Below are 20,484 nucleotides of genomic sequence, written 5' to 3' on the forward strand. Positions count from 1 at the left end.
GATATACAGTATCCAGAAAGACGTCACTGTGAAGCATCCATTTGTGAGGGTCTAACCTCCACCCACTCATATTATCTGCCACTGGATTGTGCTTCGAGGGAATGTAAACTGCCTGCAAAGTTAAATGCTGGCTGATTGTAAAATCCTAAGTCCTAAGCCTAAAGAGCTAGCCTGCAAAAAAGGTAAGATTTTCTTTCCCCTTACTTGTTTATGTAATATTGTCTATGAAAAATTCTTAAAGAATCTGGAACCCAACAAGGGAGCTAGGCATGAAGAGCCAAAATTAGAGCAGCCTCTTTTATGTTGATATGGTTCACTTGTTGCTGGAACATCAAACTACCTGGACCCTGATGCTGTTGGAAGAGGCTCCTCAACCCTGACCAGAAGTTTCTTTGTACAGGTCCTGAGTGGGAAGAGGGCCTTGAAAACTTAGGCCAGGATTCAGAGAAATCTTCAAAATCCACCAGAAGAACTTGAGCTTGAGGCAAGGCAAGAGAGGGATGAGAAAATCCAGAGAATGACCGTGTTGAAGCCAGACAGTTTTGAGATACCACTGAAACTTCCTCATGTGGAGCCTGGCAAAAGGAACCATAGGAATTATGGATGCTATAAACTCCAGAGATCTAAGAGAGTTTGTTTCAGGCAGCTGTTGTAGAAGAAGAAGAGATTGAAATTTAGCATTCAAGGAAAGGACCTTGGGAGGAAGAAGCAAGGCAATTATTGGCAAGGTCTAATCCTGCAACTTAGAGAAAACTTGATCTTGAAAAAGGGTAAGAACTGAATTTTTTGAGACTGAATGAACTCCACACTGTGGAGGAGAAGCATGGTGTATTCAAGATCCTTAAGTAGAAGGTGCCAAGGGTAGTCTTAAGTCAACAGATTATCCAAATAAAGAAGAATCTCAATTCCCTAAAGTCTGCAGAAGGCTACCACTGGGGCCAGGCACTTGGTAAAGATCCTCTGAGCTGTAGAAAACAAAAAGTCAAAGCAGGGAACAGAATATTTGAGGAAGAAGCAGAGAAACATAAACATTTCCTGTAAACATGGTGAATGGAATGTGAAGGTAGACATGCTTCAGCTCCAGAGACACCAGGCAAGCCTGAGGAATTAACAGGGGATATATAGACTGAAGAGGCAACATTTTGAAAGAGAGCACTTTCAGAAAGGTGTTGAGAAAAGAAAGATCCAGAATGGTTCTCCAAGAGCCCTCCTTCCTAGAAACCAGGAACATTTTGGAATAAAAACCCATTGCCCTTCTGACTTGTGTGGAACTGGCAGAATGGTTCCTTGAACCAAAAGATTTTGAAGAACTGAAGGAAAGTGAGGAAGCTGGCAATGGGGAAGTTGTGGAATGCCTGAAAAAGGAAGAATGGACTCCCAAAGCATGAAATACTCATTTTGAATTATGGAAAGCACCCACAAATCTGTGACAATGAGTTGCCAAACTGGAAGAGACAGAGTCAATCCGAGGGAAAGAGGAATCTGACCAAGGGCCGAAAGAGGTTAAATGTCAAATGGAAGCAGATATGTCAGGAAAAATAGGCCTTTGACCCTTAGAACCTTGAAAAAAGCTAGTCAGGAAAAACCCTCTTCGAAGACCTCTTAGTCCTGAGACCCTGTCTTGGCTGCCTTCTCACAAAGGAAGACTTGGAAGTGTAATTTCTCTGAAACTTGGCAATAGGCGATAAGAAGATCTGCTTGAGATCTTGTTTTATGTACCCCTTATCCTGCAAGCTCTTGAAAATCTTAGCTGCTGCAGACCCAAAAAGCTTTTGTTTGTCCAAAGCAGAGTCCAGCAACTTAGCCTTAATGCCTTCAGGAAAGGAGTGGAGCCACAACCAGGAATATCTCCTCATAAATGATGCTGAAGCAGTCACTCTGCAGGAGGCATCAGCAACATCATAACTAAATTTGTAGTGACAAGTTACCTGGGAAGCAGAGCTCAAAGTAGCAATAACAGAGGACTTGGGCTTTGAATCAGGCAAATCAGAAAGAACACCCTCATGTTGAGAAAGAAGATCCAGGATGTTTCTAGTTATATGGATATGGTAGTTTATGACTCAGAAAGTTAATGTGGCAGAGGCATGCACTTTGTTTCCATACCTGTCCATCATACAACTGTCTTTACCAGAGGGCAGAAGCTTGGAAGAGGACAGCAGATTAGAATCCTTGTCTGTAACCAGGGAAATCACTGCAGGGTCAGAAGGGCTTTTGTATAAAAACTTCTTGGCTACAGAATTCTTATAGAACTTTTAGGTTTCTGTAGAACAGGGCCTGGGAGTCAGGATCCTAAGAGGCAGAAGAAATGTGTCTAAGAGAGTATCCAAGACACGAGGAGCTGCAGATGGCTGAGGTGACCCAGTCTGCAAAAAGTCATAGTACCTTTTCTAAATATTAGAAAATTTCGAAAATAGTGTCTCCAAGATACAGCTCTTCAGTGAGGGAATCAGGGGAAAGGGAATCTTCTTCAAATCCTAGAACTAAAAGAGAATGAATTTGAGAGGAGTAAGTCAAGGACTCCTCTCCAGAATCTGTCTGCCTTCTCCTCCTCCTCAGTTGAATCAGAATCTCTTGCCTCTTACAAGGAGAAGAGGTCCAGGGAACAGAGGAAGGAAAAGACAACCCCTGAGGAAGCTTCAAAACCATAAGGGCCTTGAAAAGGTGCTGAGTGAAATTCTGCCACTTTTTATGTGGATCCTTAGCTACAGGAACCACACACCTAATTTTCTATTTCTTTATCAAGAGAATATCAGCTATAATAAACTTAGGGTGTTTAAGCCCTTGTCTGATTTCAATAAGGGAACCAGGAACATCCTCCCTAACCAGAATCTGGGGAATTCCACCTTGGCCTGTCCGAAATACTTGCTGAGGTTCACCTTCCTCATTTAAATCAGACGTGGGTACAGCCTCAGAGGATGTGCTGGTAGGCAGCCCCATGATGACATCTAATTGGGTCACAGCAGAGAGGGATGACAGTGGAACTGAACAGTCCTCTGGTTCTTTATCCAACCCAATGGAGATATCCAGTGGAGGCTGGACAGCAGAAGAATCCGTACATTTTTCTGATTTCTTCTTAAGCAGTGGCTGAATGTTGGGGTAGGTGGATTCATAAGTCATGGAACCCTGAGTCATTGGTTCACTAAATACATGGATAGGGAAGACAGATGGCTGCATAAAGTCTTCTATAATAAAGTTTGACAAATCTTGCACTGAATATGGTCATGGGCAGCAAGACAAAATAAGATTCTTCTTGTGGCTATCCTTATGGGGAATCTGCCACCCACATTCACATTTTCTCTTTCTGGATGACATGTAAAAGGTAATACAAACCAAAGGAAAAAGGAAGGAAAACACTCTGATGGGGCACTTATCTTTTGAAGGCTCAATAACTGTATCTATGCAGCATATGACTGCAGACTGAATTGGAAAGGTTGTGTTTGGACTGGTAGCAAAGATGTTCTGAGGATTAGGCACTTGTACACCACTTATGTATCCTGCACTTTAGACATAGGGCATAATATTTGGCACCTGGAAGGAGCTAAGGCTTTGATATGCTGGCTGAACATTTCATCTATCCTCGGCAGGATATGCTTTTTGTAAAGAGTACTGTAATAGTGATAAGGAAGGACATCAAACATTTTTCACAGGGAGGCTCCACCCCTCTACACCCTCCAGGTGGAGACTTTATCTCCACTACCTTTATTTAAACATAGCAATGTTTATTTATTTGGATTTTATTTACCCAGAAAGTCCACTGGGCCAGGATAATCCATTTTCAGTGGAGGCTCTGGGAGAAAAGCTCCACAGTACAAGAAATTAACAGTATGAATTGCAAAAAATTTAATTACAAAGAATAAGTATATACAAAATGCAGAGTAAAAACCCATGAGAGAAATGTACAGTAGTATAATCTGAACAATAAGTATAATCTGAAACAATCAGTATAAGTAAGGATCTACATAGTGTACTGTCACTAAAATTACTATCTGCAGTAATATTACCTCGCAGAAAAAAATAAGGTTGACAAGAAAAAGTAGCACACATATTGTAAGGGGGCTTGTTGCAGGTACACTTCCAGCTTGAGGATAGGTGGTTATGAAGGGAAGTTTTGAAAGAGGTGGGATTTTGAGTTGTTCTAAAGGATAAAGGCAGAGCATTCCAGTTCTTGGCTACTGAGAATGAATAAAGAATCTGGCCAGATGGGATGTTAGATTTGTGAACCTGCAAGAGCTTCTGATCCCCTGATCTAAGGGGCCTGTTTGGGTGGTAATAGCTGAATACAGGACAGTCTAGGGGTCTAAAGAATATTTTCTGAGCTGTGGTTAGTTCCAAGTAAGAAAGGTAGTTTGGTAGTTCGAGCCATTTCAATGACTTTAGAGCAGTGCAGTGATGGAGCATTTAGAACTGGTTGCAAATCTGACGATTTTATTGTAGCATGTCTCAAGTTTGGATTTAGAAGAGTTTGGATATTGTTAAGTAGAGGGCTACCATAGATGAGAGAGGATAATAGGTAACTGGTGGCTAGGGTTATTTTTGTAGATGGGCTTAGGAAATGATTATGTCTATAGAGGATTCTAAGATTATGATGTGTTTTGTGAATGTTGTGCTGTATATGCAGGTCGAATTTCATATGTTTGTTGATAGTGACTCCAAGGAGCTTGTGTGGTTGGTGACTTTGATTAAAGACTTACTATGAGAATAGGTGGTGAACTCAGTTTTATTTAGGGGTTGCTTTCTTATGGGTGAATAGTATGATTTTGTTTTTTTTTTTTTTTTGGGTTCAGGGCTAGGTGGTTGTTGTGCATCCAAGATTTGGTGGAAGGCCTTTTGAGTTAGTTGAAGTAGATAAGCGATGGAGTTGGCAGAGCAGACAATAGTAGAGCCATCTGTGTATTGAATGACAGAGCCTTGAGATAGGGATGAGTGGACATTGTTTATGAATATGCTGAATAGGAGTGGTCCAAGTATGGATCCTTGGGGAACACCAATAGGGGTGTTGAGGAAAGAAGAGATGGAGTTTCGCCATCTGACAGCCTGTCATCTTTCATTTAAGTGACTAGAGAACCAGTTTAGTGTGGGGAGGGAAAGACCAATCTTAATAAAGATGGATGATAAGCAAAGGGTGAAAAACAGTATCAAATGCTTTGGATAAGTCAAGGAAGAAGGCGGAGACCATTTTGCCAGGGTCATGGGCTCTGTTGACAGTACTCATAAAGGAGAGAAGGGCAGTTGTACTAATATGGCCAGGTTTGAAGCCATGTTGTCAGGGTGAGAGTATTTGGTTGTCAAGAAGATAGCTGAGAAGTTGAATATTGATGCATTTTTCCAAGAGTTTAGAGATAGGAGATAGAATTGCAATCGGTCAGAAGTTAGTGATGTCGGTATTATTGCCACCTTTATGAAGAGGGAGAATGAAAGACATTTACCAGGTTTTGGGAACATAGGACTCAAGGATGGATTGGTAAGTATACTTAGCAGGTAAGTGAAACTGTCAGCAGCAATTTTGAGGTATTCTGAGGATAGATCATCAGGGGCGTTGGAACAAGATTTTAGCTTTAGTAGTAGTCTTTGTATAGTTTAGATTGGGGTGGACATAGAGTAAAGGTGGAAGAAGGGTGGGTATTGGGCTTTTGTGAGTGTTGGATGTGAGCAGCGGTGGGGGAGATGAGTAGGTGATCTAGAACTAGATGTGTGGCAAGTGGAGTAATTTGTTTGAGAAACTTTTGCTGTGAGGTCAGCTATGGAGTTGAGAAAGAAGGTATTAAAAATGAGGCTATTTCTTCAGGAGATTTGTCGAGGTGAGAGCAGTTTTTTTTTGCCTGAGTTAAGTTATAAAGTAACAGAATTCCAGAATTTCTTTGGGTTCTGCTTGTGTCTGGACCGAAGTTTTAAGTAATGTTCTTTTTTATCTTTGACTAGCTTTTTTACCTGGATGCAAAGTTGTTTGAATTTTAGCAGGTCTGGCATGTTTCTGTGTGCCTGCCATAACTTCCATATGTTGTCTCTGGCATGCATGAGAAGTTGAGTAGGCTTGGAATGCCAAGGGGCATGGTTATTTTTGATCCTCTATACAATAGAGGTGTGAGACTATTTTCTATATTTATGAAGATAACCAGCAGCTTTGTCAAGAGGGAAGGTTTTAGTAAATGCCAATCTGTTGTTTTTAGAATATTGTTGAATGAGGTCAAATTCCTTGTTTGTTCATAGGTTGGTACTAGGCTATCAGCCCTAGGGCCTATACAAGCCTAGCCATAACAATTCCCTGGCTATTTCTTCCCACATTATTTACTTTCCTGGACCCCTGTCTAGCAGGGCGATTGACATGATCCCTGGGGTGAATTTCCTTTCTCCCATCCAATCGTCAAGGTTCATCTTGAAGAGGTCCAAAGAGGCACTCTGCTTGACATGTATGGGCAATCTATTCCAGAGTCTGGGGAGTCTCTGGGTCAGGAACCTATCCCTCCAGCATGTTTTGTTTATTGTGATGACAAGGTTTAGATCCCTGGAGCGTGTAGCTCTGAGGGATTGGGATTTCTTTAAGTGTAGCATGTCCAACAGCTCTGGGTTTGACATGGCCTTGTATGTTAAGCAGAAGATCGCCTCTGAGTAGACGATATGAGACAGAGTATAGCTGGAGTTTTTTAAGGCGGTCAGCGTAGGGCATCTGCTTTAGGCCTGTGATTCTTTTAGTGAGGTATTTCTGAGCCCTTTCCAGTTGTTGTAGATATCTTGAGAGGTACATACCAAATGGGGCGTTGTATTCTATAATGGGTCTAATTGAGGGATGAGTACAGTGGGACAATGACCTCCTTTTTCTGGATGAAAAGCCCTTCGTGATGAGGTGTGCCACATAGAAGGATTTCCTGACTGTTGTGGCGATGTGGTTATCGAAGGTGAGACCACTGTCCACCTGTGTCCCTAAGTCTCTTATCACACTTTCTGTGTTTAGTGTACTGCCACCTATATGGTAATTCATGGATACATGTTTTTTCCCAAAGGGGATAACAATACATTTCTTGGCACTGAGCTTGAGCCCATGGCTCTGGCACCAAGCATCTGTTTCTGTAAGGCCCTTTTGTAGAGTATCCACATCATTTGGGATTCAATAATGGCTCCCAGTTTGCAGTCATCTGCAAACTTTGTTAGCCAGAGTCCCTTAGTGTTGACCTGTACTTCAGAGAAGTAGATGCCAAACAAGAGTGGCCCCAGGACTGAACCCTGAGGTACTCCACTTGTCACTTGTCTGGAGCTGGATTTGGAGTCGGCTACTTTTACAGTGTGGGTTCTATCAGTAAGCCATTTAGCAACCCATTGGGTGACATAGGGATTAATGCCCAACTTAGTAAGTTTATCTATGATTCCAGAGTGGGGGATGGTGTCAAAGGCCTTGGCAATGTCTAGATAGGATGTGTGGATCACCTTACCCTTGTCCATGGCTCTGGAGACTGATTCAAAGAAGTCAGTCAGGTTCAGGAGACAAGATCGGCCCTTCACAAACCCAAACTGGGTGGGGTCCAGTGTTTGAAGGTTGCCACTGTCTTTGTTTATAAGTTCCATGATAATACGCTCCATGGCCTTGCAGATAAGGCTTGTCAGACTGATGGGACGGTAGTTTCCGGGATCCAAGGTGGATCCCCCCTTGTGGATTGGGATAACTGTAGCTTTGCGCCACTCAGTGGTCACAAAACCTGAGGTGAGGCTATGATTAAACATGACACTTAGGTGAGGTGCCAGTTCATATTGTAGTTCATGTAGTACATAGCCCGGGATGTCATCTGGTCCCATGGATGCTGTATTCTTGGCTTTAGAGAGTGCGTTTTGTACCTGTGTGGCCGTTATTACAGGAATTTGGCAATCTTCCGGTATTGAGATGGGCCATTTAGGGGGTGAGAGGGGGGTGAAGTTGGTACTGAATCGATCTGCCTGGATATTGGCAATATACTTCAGATCAGTATATTTAATGCCATTCTGTTTTAGCTCAGAGCAGATCTGAGCATTGCCATTTAGATTCTTGACATAGTTATAGAATGCTTTGTGGTTGTCTTTGGAATCTTTGGCAATTTTATTTTCGTAACTAGCTTTGGATGATTTTATGAGGCATCTCAGTTTCTTACTGAGGCTAGTAAGGGAGTTTTTTGCATCCTGGGATTTTCCTCTTTTCTGCAAAAGTTTCTTCCTTTTGTTGTAAAGTTTGTTTATGGCAGGGGACCACCAGATTGGCTTCCTTTTTTTGGATGAGAGCATTTTGGTTCTATTTGGGATGGCACGATTCATGCATGAGTGGATGTGTGTGTACAGTGCCTTAGTGTAGGATTCAGCAGTTGAACTTTCAGTTCCCGTCTGCATGGCTGTCACGAAGTTTGTCACTTCTGACTTGAGTAGCATGAAGTTGGCTTTGGAGAAGTTTTTTATGGTGGTTTCTTTACTGGGGGGTGGGGTGGGATGTGGATGTTAAGGGTGATTAGCTTATGGTCAGACCTGACTAATGAGGGAGTGACCATAGGTATGGAGCATTGATTTCCCATGTTGGTAATGACCAGGTCTAGGATATTGGAGCCCCTGGTGGGACTATGGATTAGTTGATCCAGGGCGTTGGAATTTATGAATTCCAAGAACCGCTTGCAAAGGTGTTGGGACATGAGTAGTTTTCCCAGTTAATGGCAGGGTAGTTAAAATCACCCAGTATTAGGGTGTTTGGTTCTATCTTAATATTTTCTAGTATGTTTAGAAAGGTGTAGTGAGAATCTTGGGGTATGGTGGGGGATCTGTAGCAAGCTACAATTTGGATTGCAGTCTTACCTAGTGTTAGTTGCACTTGGAGAATTTCAGACACATTGTGTTGGCCAACTAGCCTGGTGGTGTGAATATCATTGGTGAATATTGACACTCCTCCACCTTTAGTGTTTCGGTCCTGGTTTGGTGGCCAAAAAGTGTGGTAAGAGTTGTAGCCTGGTATTGCAGGGGTGCTGTCTGGAGCCTTGAACCAGGTCTCAGTTACTGCACAGATATCGATGTTCTCCATTTTAGGAGTGCCTCGAGAGAGTGCATTTTGAGGTTTAGACTTCTAGCATTGAGTAGCATTACCTTCAGATTTTGCATGCTTGTACCTGTTACGGTGGTGGTTTTGTCCTTTGAAGTTTGCCTAAAAAGGCACTATAGGGGTGGCAAGAGCCTTAGCCAGTAACCTGAATCCCAGGGGTGACAGGTGCAGACCATCTCTGGCAAAGCATCATGGTCTGTCAATCATGTCATCCCAGGCAGACAGATACTGGATCCCCTTTGAATGACACCATAAGCTTAGCCAATTGTTGAAGTCAATCATTTTATCCTTATATTGTGGTATCATTCTGGGCAAAGGCAGGATGCTACTCAGGGCTAGGGTCATACCTTCCTGGGCCACATGATCTGAGAGCTCTTCCATGTCTCTTTTCATGTAGTCCAGGGAGGTACGTCTTAAGTCATTCACTCCAACATGGACAATGACAGAGTCATATTTGTACTTGTGGAGTGACTTGAGTGCATGTGTTATGTGGCGGATCCTGGCACCCGACAGGCAGCTGACTGTGATTTTCTCCTTATTCAACCCGGTGAGAGGGACATCAGTGTGCCGGACTATAGAGTCACCTATGACTAAAGTGTTAGGTACATTGTCTTGCCTTAGGGGCTGTTGCTGGGTGGCACACTGGTGTTGTAAACTATGTGACACATTGGTTGTGATTGGTGTTTGTTTGCGTTTCAGCTTCAGAGGTCTTTGTTGCTTGGGCAGGTTACAGTTAAGGGCCTCTGCATATGTGGATTTAGTGTTGCTATATGTGGGTGTTGGTGGTGCGGGTTTAGAAGGGCTATGTGTTGCTTGAGGTGTAGTGTGGGTGTTAACCTTCTCCTCTTGACTGTTTAGCACAATCTTGGGTGGAGAGAGCTTTGCTTCCATTTTGGCTATGTAAGTGCATCTCTCACAGGTTGTAGTGTTGGATGGTAGGAGGAGGGGGTTGTCTGTGTACATGAGGCAATTGCTGCATTGCCCCAGTATGCCCAGATTCACCAGGTGGACAGGAGAAATCACCGGAAGCTGACCATTGGACATGCCTGGTTTGGGGCTTTTTTTTTTTTCTTTGTAAAGTATAGGAGCTGTTTCCTTAGCAAGGTACTTTGCAATTATAGGCTGTTTAGTGCCTACTATTAATTTCTCCTTGTTAACAAGGAGAGTTCAGTGTTTGTATGAGTTTAAGGCTTCCTAGTGCTTTCCAGCAGGTATTAGAGAAAGTGCTAGTCACAGGGATGTTTAAAGGTAAGATTGAAAAGAATACACTCTGCAGTGTGCACTAGAGAAGTTAGATGTGAAAGTAGGTAACTTGAGTTTTACCTGTTTAAAAAGTTAAGGTTTAGTGGAGAGTTACTATTTTTAAAACAGCAAGATGGATTGAAAGGGATGGTCACTTTTGTATTTTGGTACTATGAAATACTGTAGGATGGCCAATAAATTTAAATAATTGAAGGGGTGGGATTTCAAAAATGATGATTTTGTGATTACTCACATAAGCCAGTGAAAGTAGAGAGAAATGAGATATATGGTCAGATTAACTGATGTTGACTTTGACTGGAGGGCGAAGCGTGGTTAATAAACACTGGGAGATGGTTTCTGAGAGTATTTGGGAGTATTGTGGCTAAGGATATTTTGCTGGGGTTTGTAACCAGAATCCAGTCTAAAATGGATCCGTTATGATTTCCTTTGTTAGGTCTGGTGGGGGATTCGATGAGCTGGGTGAAGTTGCAAAGATTAATATTTGAGGATGGGTGGTTGGAGTTGAGTTCTAGACATTTGATATTTACGTCACCTACTACCATAGCCTCATTATTAATATTGGTAGAGATCTGAGCTAGGATTTCTTCCAATGTAGGAATGTTGTTTCCAGGGGGTATGTAGAGAGCTACTACACGTCGTTTTTTGCTGATATTGATATTTAAGAAAGTTGAATATTTCTACATTAGAAAACTATGGTATAGGGTTAGTAAATGGAACTCGATTGTGGGTGTTGGAAAAGAGAAGGGCAACACCACCTCATGTTTATGGGCCCTGTCTAATCTTATTGTTTGAAAGCCTGGAGGGAGAAATTCAGCGTCTTTAATATGGGGTTTTAGCCAGGCTTTAGTGTTGGCAATAATTTCTGGTTGTTGGTGGGTGATCCATGCATGAATGGCTGAGATTTTATCATGAATGCTTTGGAGATTTAGGGTTACTATATATAATGACTTGTGGGAGTCTCGGATGGGTGTAGTGGGATGGTTGAGTGTAGTGAGTCCTGGATTGGGGTGTATGTCACCACATAATGGTACAGTGCAGAGCTTAGAGGTGTGATATGATTGCTTTTGGTTAGTGGTAGGTTCGGTGTGACTTGAAAATTTACAGTAGAAAAGTTTGGTTGACTCTACTGTTTTTTAAATATTGAGGAGATAGGCTCTATTTTGCAATGGAAGAGGGGACTTAGTTGATATAGGCTTGGGGAGATGTCTGTATAGCATTTGGGTGGAATAGGTAAGGAGGTAGAGGTGGAAGAGGTGTTAGAGAACTTAGTTGAGAAGGAGATGAGGTTTGGAACAGAGAGATGTAATAGGAATATAAGGAGTGTGGAAAGAGTAGGGTAGAGAGTGTGAGTGTAGTGGAAAGACAGCATGATAGCTGGCTTTGCAAAGCTGTGGTGTAAACAATAGAGAAAGCTAGACGAGGAGTTGATTATAAAGCTGTGGTTGGGTAATGAGTGAAAGTATGATGTAAGTAGGGTAGTGCTGAGGGAGAAGTTACAGCTAAGTTAGAGATAGTGAATGTTGAGTAAGAAGAGGAAAGGATGTCATCACGAGTGGAACCTGTAATAAGAGGAGTATAATATAGTAGTCTGGTGGGGTCAGATAAGGGAGAGAGTAATATGGGGAAGGAGGGTGTATGTAGATATAGTCATTGAGTATATTCAGGTGGACCTAGGAGTGGAGTAAAAGATAGGCAGGAGTGGTGTAAGTAGGAAGTATGTTGGGGGAGTGGCAAGGAGCAGTGTGAGTGATAGGTGAAAGTATCGATGGTGGTTGATTGGAGTTAATGAGGGGAGGAGTTAGCTAAGTTTAAGTTTAGGGAAAGCCGGGGTAGGTGGGAATGGGTATAGGGTAGAAGAGTGGAGTGAACCTGAGCGTAGTGAGGGTGAATGGAGCAGGTTGGATCTGATCTGAGCTGCGGGAGAGTAATTAAAACAATCTAAGAGATGTTCAGTGCAGGAGTAGCACGTGGAGGTATGTCCAAAATTTTACAGAACAATAAAGCTGTGCCAGGATTAGCTATGGGGATTTGATAAGGAAGAAGGAAAAGATGGAGGACTTTAATGTTAGGCAGAAAAAATTAGATTTAAGGGGAGCTACTTTTTGGTGATGTATGTGTGCGTGTTACAGAACATATAGCAGGAATTATTGTATGACAAATGTTAAAACATAAGTGCTTCAAGATAGGCGTGTAGGACCGTAGGTTTACCATGGGTGGTTGTCTCCTGAATTTCTCCTGTAAAGTTTGTGGGATTTGCAGATAGTGGAACAGGACAGTTATAAGACTAGGTACCTAAGAAAAAAGATAGGGTGAGAGAAGGGAGAGGTTAGTTTGTTTATAAGGGATAACAAAAAGAGAGAGAGAGGATGGTAGGTGAGTAGTAACAGTGCTTATTAAAACAGTAACAGTTGTAGGCTAAAACATATCACCATATGAGGAATGTATCAGCAGTATCAAAAGAGACAAGTTTCAATGACTGCCTCTTTTTCCCTAGATTATTTTTACTTCCCATGACAGCCAGATATCAGAACTCCTCCTAGCTAGGCAGACCACATTTGTTTCTCAACTCTGTCAATTTCACCTAGTGCTTTGGTGAGAGCTGTTTAGGAGGCATTGTGATTCAGGAAGCCATGTGGATGTTTTGTGCTCTTACCAGGGCCCATCGATAAGAGCATTTCAATGACCTAACACCACTTCCTTGGTGCAGGAGACTAAGAGAACTGCATCATTGTAGAGGCTCACAATGCCTTTCCCACATGGATACTTGCACCCACGCACCCACTATGAAGGTTATCACCCATCAGTGGCTTGGTGAGCCTAATACTTCTCTTCAGGCAGCACTTTTGTATCTTAGCCCCTCCACCAAGTGGGACCTATGTGGTATGCAGCTGTTTGCACCCAACTCTCCCCTCCAGAATGGGCATGCCCCTCCCCCTAAGCCAATACTGTGTCAAACACCGAAGCTGTTAATCACGTGCAAGTTACCTGGGTCCTAGTCAGGGTTTTATCCCTCTGTGCTACAAGTGCTGTCATGAGTTGGATCTTTTGATGAGAGGAGGCATGTTGCAGTGTCCTGCTGCCTAAAATAGCAACAGACAGGTTTGGGGTGGGGGAAGACATGATACAAAAGTAGTGGTTAAAAGCATACAAAACATCATGCTCCATCTGTGTATTTAATTTGTTTATTATGAAGTACTTTTAGATTATCTTACTGTTGCCAGAAACAATTTATTATATTATGCCTACAACAAAATCATCTTTCTGGGAGATAGTTATATTCTGTAGAAATAGGAATGGAATGAGTTGTGATTATAAACCACTGGGGAGACTGATCTCCCTATGCAGAGGCAAATGAAGGAAGAATTAATTATCTTTATACAAATTAATTTAACTAAACAAAGAGCTAGATGTGAATGTTTAACAACTAATCTGATGTTGTTAATCTTTCCATTCATCACTGATGGGTTCAGTTCTGAGCCCTTGGAAATGAGTAGGCCTTTTACCAAGTTTGTGCCAGCCAAAAAACTCTTGAGCTAAGTCTCCACTCAGAATGCCCTGTTACCTTAGATCTCATTTGCTGTGTAGCCGTAAAGCTGCGTTTCATCCGAGCTCTCAGCTAAGTGAAACTTTTTTGATATTTGTGTGAAAAATTTTGGATATCTTCATATTTTATTAAGTGATTAGTTTTCCTAGTGTCTTTTCTTCTGTCTGACCTTGGTTTTTTCCTCTTTACCTGTAGTTACCGTTGGTACAATTTTAAGTACCATTGATGGTACGGCCTTCCTCCCTTACCCTTGTGGTATTTCCTCAGTACCGTAGTTGGTTTTGTTTAACCTATTAGCTGTCTTTTATTCAGGTGTTTCCTTTCTTTTCTCCATCATACCAGTGTATTGATATATTTGTGATTTTTTTGAACAGAGTTGACCTTGATTATAGTTGGAATTTACAGTTAGCCTGTGGTGTTTTTTCCTTATCAAGATGTTGAATAAGAAGGGTACTTCAGGTTTCAAGCATTGTACTTCATGTAAGGGCAAGTTACCTAACAGTGATTCTCACAATGACTGTGTATGCTGTTGGGAGTGTCCCACCTTTCAATGCAACCTCCATGTGACATTTATTAGAGTTTCAGTCAACGCACTCTTAATGAGCACAAAAATAAACTCATTCTGAAAGGGTTACTCAAGTTTCCCTTCTCAGAAGCCATTTCTGCGATGGAGGTCTCAACCCCTCCTTCTAAGGACAAAAAGAGATCCCACTCTGTTCCTTCTTCATCATCGGGTGATCAGAGCAAGCCTGGGAAATCAAAGGTCCCAAAATTATCTTCGCAACATACATCAGCCTTTTCGGCTCCATCTTCTTCAGCTCCGACCATCTCAAAACCATCGATACCTGTGCCCGTTTCAACACTGGTCCTACCTCAGGCACCAATCATAGACCTTACTATGCCTATTTCAACTTTGGCACCTGTGGCCACTTCGGCTCAGGGCACTTCTTTGACTATGTCATTATCTTCCATTTTGGAACCGACCATTCCAGCTGCGAGTGCCACTTCGGCACAGAACATTGTATCGGCCTCACTAGATTTGACCCCTTTACTTCTGGCCTTGAAACTAAAAATTTCAGTGCTGGCAGATCTTGCACCACGGACCCAATACTCCCCCTCCATAGATCATTTCTAGGCCAAGCGTATAGCCCTTTCATCGAATGTCCTGACTCCACGTCCAGAGTATCCACCAGGAGCCTTTCTGAACATGATGTGGTGCATCTTATAAACCAGCTGTTGTTAGCCAGGGGATTCCCTCACTTTTTCTAAGACACATCCACCTGCAGGACTTGGGTTGCCTTATCCAAAGACTCCATCTTACATTCCTCCTTCGACCATCTCCGTTCCGAAGCCTTCTGTTCCAACACCTTTCTTGGAACCCATCACCTCGGCACCAAAGGTGCATCTCACGCCAGCTCTGAGTTTGTCCCGCTAGTCTTTGGCTCCCACTGAACTGGTCCTTCCTCAATCTGGGGATTGGGGGACAGGCGCGTCGGGCCGGGTTACGGAGCCACCTCTCTCCTCTGTTCCATCCTCGCTGCCAATAGCCGCGTCTGCACTGATCCTGCTTGAAGCTCCATCCATGGGGGTGGGTTTCCTAGAGCGGGGTGTGACCCTGGTCCCGAGGTTGTCTTTCTCAATTCCGGGCTCCCATCCCCCTTCGGGTGGGCCTGCCTTCCACACGATGGTAAGGGCTCTTACTTTTGGCTGCACTCCTTCAATGTTGGAACCCCAGTTGTCACCCCCTGTGCTACAGCTGTCACAGGCCACCCCCCAGGACACCAGGCAGAGAAGCCACAGAACACCCCTGTTCAGGGTACCCGCTCTTCCGAGTCCTCCTCAGAGACCCCCACTGAGGACCCCCCCTTGAAAGAAGACATGCAAGAGGAAGCACATGGACTCACCCGAGGAGTACATAATAGAAGACATATGGACTACGATGATGGTGGAGTCTCCACGGTCACCTCCTGATGATGTCTCCTTTGGAGACATCCCGGAAATGTTAAAGCAGAGAGGTGACTGGAAGCCCTCCAACTCTTCATCTGAGGAGTCCATGTTCCTGCAGGCTTTTCACGCCTGGCCTTCTACAACTTGGGTGACCCCACCTGGTGAAGAGCTCATTGTGCAGAACGCTTGGAAGAACCCTGATTCCACTGAGGTGATCCATTGGAGACCAGACAAAATTTTTTCCCCTCCCAAGGAGAACCTGTAGTGGTCCAAAGGGTTACCAGTTGATGCTATGGTGGTGGCGGTGGCCACAAAAAAGGACTTGGTTAAGGAAAGTCCTGCTGTCCACCCACCCAACAGGTAGTCCCAGGTGGTGGACAGACTTGGGAAGTGTGTTTTTGCATCAGGGACCTTTGCCATATGGTCCCTGAATTATTTTGCACATTTTATGAGGCTCCAAAAGGACTTGATCTCCGACCACTCTGGGACGCTCGCAGGACAGTTGTCTGATGAGGTCAGGAACAAAGTGGCCTTGCAGCTTGCAACCCTGCAATCAATATCCATCTTGTCCTTGAGGTTGCTGTCACATGCAACCGAAGGGACGGCTAGAGCAGCGAGTTTGGGTATTGTTATGAGACATCATGCCTGGATGTGCATTTGTGACCTCACAGACCCCCTTCAAGTCTTCCTTTTTGAATGCTGCCATTGAAGCTTCATCCCTTTTTGGCTCCAAAGTGAATGAAACACTAGCCAAGTGTGTGCAAGTTGAAAAGACCCTGTCTGCCATAGGCCTATAGTTTTTCAACCCTCAACATACTTTCTCCAGGAATCAGAGGAGTGGAAAGATGTGGCATAAGAAATCTCAGGGTCCTTTCTGTGCCACATGTGGTGATGATACTCCCAGTATCCAGTACAATTCCAGAAGATGCCCCTATAGAGGCAGAGAGGGTCCTCATAATCAGGGCTCCAGGGATTCCTTCTCTTGGCAGCCTTATCAGCCCTCCTGAGGAGCAGCCCAATTGCTTACCTCTGGAAGCAGTCAGGGGTTGTTTCTCTCTACACCAAGCTGCCAGGCAATCCATCACCACCGATCGTTGGGTGTAGATCATTATCACCATTCCCCTTTCTTGTCAGCTAAATTTCCCAAGAAAACTTCCTGACGTTCCACCCAGTCAAAGGGAAGAAGCAGCTTCAGCAATTGTAAAGTTGTCTCAAAAAAAAAGAGTCATACAACCAGTCACACCAGACCAGCGCGGATCTGGATTTTACTCAAGATTCTTTTCTGGTGCCAAAAAAGACAGGGGACTGGAGACCCATTTTGAATCTCAGCAGCTTAAACAAGTCTGTCACCCAAACTAAATTTCAGATGGTCATGATTCAGTCCATTCTCCCCTTTTTAAGAGAAGGCAATTGGATGTGCTCTATAGATCTCCAGTATGCGTTTTACCAAATCAAGATGGACAAACGCTCCAGGAGTCTGCTTCACCTCCAGCTAAGGAACCAGTCATCATCAATTCTGTGCCCTGCCATTCGGTCTCTCTACAGCCCCCAGAGTGTTCACAAAATGCAAGGCAGTGTTAACAGCTCACTTGAGACTAAAAGGATTCTGGGTGTTTCCATATCTGGAAACTGGCACCTTAGTGCTCCCACCAAGCATCTTCTGGTAACAGCACTACATTATTCTCTCTCTCTCTCTGGCAAAATTGTTGGGAATAATGATACATTGGGAGAAATCAAACCTTGTCCCTTCACAACAAATAGAGTTCATTGGAGCAGTGTTCAATACTCAGTCCTGTCTGGTATCATTCCCCAATTCACAGACTCAATCAATTGAGGCTCCAACTCCGGGTGATACTCTCACAAACAGTTTCTGCAAGTGAAGTTCTTCAGGCCTTGGGTTCTATGGCAGCATTAATCCCAATATTGCCTCTAGCAAAGCTACACATTTGGATTCTGCAATGGCTCCTTCTGTGTCAATGGTTCATAAACTATCACCCCCTCAGTTAGCAGATTCGAATAACCAACTCCTGCAAACAGGACCTGCTTTGATAGATGAGGTCAGATGTAGAACTTTGGAGTTGTCCATTCCAGCTCCTCAGCTCACTGCCATTGTGACCACGGATGCTTCCCTGATCGGGTGGTGGTGGGGGGGGGGGGGCATTTCCAGGGAAAGACTGTCCAAGGCACATGGTCCACTCATAGGCCCACCTGCATATCAGTCTTCTGGAACTGAGTACATTTGGCTCTCCCTTCCGAGAAAATTGCAATTCAATCAGACAATATGTCAGTGGTATGGTATATCAACAAGCAAAGAGGAACCAAGTCCTATCCCCTATGTCGAGAAGCCATGAGAATGTGGCAGTGGGCGATAGCTTCCAACTGCTTTCTAATAGCAATGCATATCCCGGGAAGCTCCAACGTGATTACGGACAAGCTGAGCAGATGCATCTTCATGCCTCATGAGTGGTCCCTCAACCCTGAGGTGAGGTCAGCAATCTTCAGCCACTGGGGCCAGCCCTGCTGCAATCTTTTTGCCTCCTTCAAACACCAAGTACAGCAGCTATTTTTCCCTACTTCCCCCAGAAGGGAAGTCACCGAGGGACGCTCTAATCCATGATTGACCCACGGGACTTCTTTACGCTTATCTTCCCATCCCTCTGATCCCACAATTTCTAAAGAAAGCTCTGTGGTTGAAATGCAAGGTGATCCTCATAGCCCCATTCTGGCCTTGACAACTTTGGTTCCCCTTCTGGACTCTCTGCCAGATCTGATTACTCACCCCAAGCATTTAGTCACCCAAATCTGTCCAGTCTCAAGCTGAAAGCTTGGTTTCTCCACTTCCACTAGTAGCCAGGCAAGCTAATCTGTCCTCGCTTGTTCAAGACTTCATTCTGGCCTCTCATAAACCATCCACCAGAAGACTATACCAGGATAAATGAAAAAAATTCTCCATCTGGACCAAGGATAACATGTCGAACCCATATTCAGCTCCAGTTACTGCAGTGTTTCAATACTTGGCTAGGTTTTTTTGATAATGGAGCCTCTACCTCTACTGTATGAGTACATCTAGCAGCGATTTCCAGTTTCCACAATGGTATAGATGGCACCCCTCTTATCTCTCTCTCTACACATTTGCAAGGCTTTCCTCAAGGGGACTTCTCATATCAGGCCTGGGCCTGCTGTCAGACAGCCTTGGGAACCTCATTATAGTCCTTCAGTCTTTGACGCAGAAACCTTTTGAACTTGCTGAGAAGTGTGACCTAAAGTTTTTGTCTTGGAAATCCTTGTTCTTGGTAGCCATCACATCTGCCAGAAGAGTCTCTGAGATGCAGCCATTGTGCATCAAGAGGCCCTATCTGGTCTTTCATAAAGACAGAGTATCACTTCAGATGAATCCATCCTTTCTCCCCAAAGTGGTTTCTGAATTCTCCATAAACCAGACCATTGACCTACCATTGTTCTTTCTAAATTTTGCCAATAGAGTAGAGTACTGCCTTCACTCTTTAGATGTACATAGACAATTGAGATTTTATCTAGACGGGACCAAACCTATCTGTAAATCTGAACAGCTTTTCATCTCCTGTTCTGGGCCCAGAATGGGAGAGGTTGTTTCCAAGGTTACATTATCAAAATGGCTAAGGGACTGCATACATTTCATCTATTTCCTCAGTAATGAACCTGTGCCAAAAGTTAAAGTTCACTCCACTAGGTTTATGGCAACATCTGTAGCTTTCCAGGGCTTCCATGGATGACATCTGCGCAGCAGCTACTTGGGCTAAGCCTCATACCTTTATTAATCATTACAAATTGGACTTGGTCTCCAGAGGGGAGAGCTGCTTTCAGCTCGATGGTACTCAGGAATGTTCTTCCATAAGGGCGGCCCATGGACCTCAAGGTAGCTTGGGATTCTGTCCCATCAGTGATGAATGGAAAGAAGATTAACAATATCTGATAAAGAAGTTATGTCTTACCATAACATTCTATCTGTGTTGTTCATCTTCTTTCATTCATCACTTCCCACCCTCCTTCCCCCTCCAAAGGCTCCTGGGGGATGCTTTGGGTCTAAATAGTATCCTAGGGTAGGTGCGCAGAAGTGGCCTCTGCTTTACTTCCTTTTCTCTAGCAAACTCGATCTGAGGTAACAGGGAGAAGGGCATTCTGGGTAGAGACTTAGCTCCAGAGTTTTTTGGCTGGCATGAGTTTGGTAAAAAGGCCGACTCAATTCCAAGGGCTTGGAACCGAACCCATTAGTGATGAATGGAAAATGATGAACAACACAGATGGAACGTTGTGGTAAGACATAACTTATTTTTCTGTGAGGATATCTTTGCAGTTAATAGACAATGTGTATATTTATGCCAATTTGCTGTGATTTCTGCAAAAGGCTGAAGGTAAAAGACGTTCCATTCTTTTCTTTTTTATGTAAGGGAGCTCAACCATAGTTAAGGGATTGTTTGCATTCAAGTCTGAGTTAAAACTGTTTATGGATTTTCTTTCAGATTTTGGAGTCAGTGCTTTTCTTGCAACAGGAGGGGATGTCACAAGGAACAAAGTCAGAAAAACATTTGTTGGAACTCCATGTTGGATGGCTCCAGAAGTTATGGAACAGGTAACTGATTAATGGAACATGGCAGTTCTTGAATTAATACGTGAGAACTACATATGTGGTATGCAGAAGATGTATGCAAAA

General features: G+C 43.5%; 1 protein-coding gene across 2 annotated transcripts in view; it reads left to right on the plus strand.

Annotated features, from left to right (window-relative positions):
* The window catches only part of STK39 (serine/threonine kinase 39), a 2,138,083-nt gene that overhangs the window by 858,921 nt on the left and 1,258,678 nt on the right, over positions 1 to 20,484 (plus strand). For both annotated transcript variants that reach the window (XM_044075594.1, XM_044075595.1), the window contains exon 6: positions 20,294 to 20,403. In XM_044075594.1, coding sequence (XP_043931529.1) covers positions 20,294 to 20,403 — 110 coding nt within the window. The remainder of the gene's footprint in view (positions 1 to 20,293; positions 20,404 to 20,484) is intronic.

Source organism: Protopterus annectens, chromosome 6.part1 (assembly GCF_019279795.1).
Source record: "Protopterus annectens isolate FY-2018-M chromosome 6.part1, PAN1.0, whole genome shotgun sequence".
Lineage (NCBI taxonomy): Eukaryota > Metazoa > Chordata > Ceratodontiformes > Protopteridae > Protopterus > Protopterus annectens.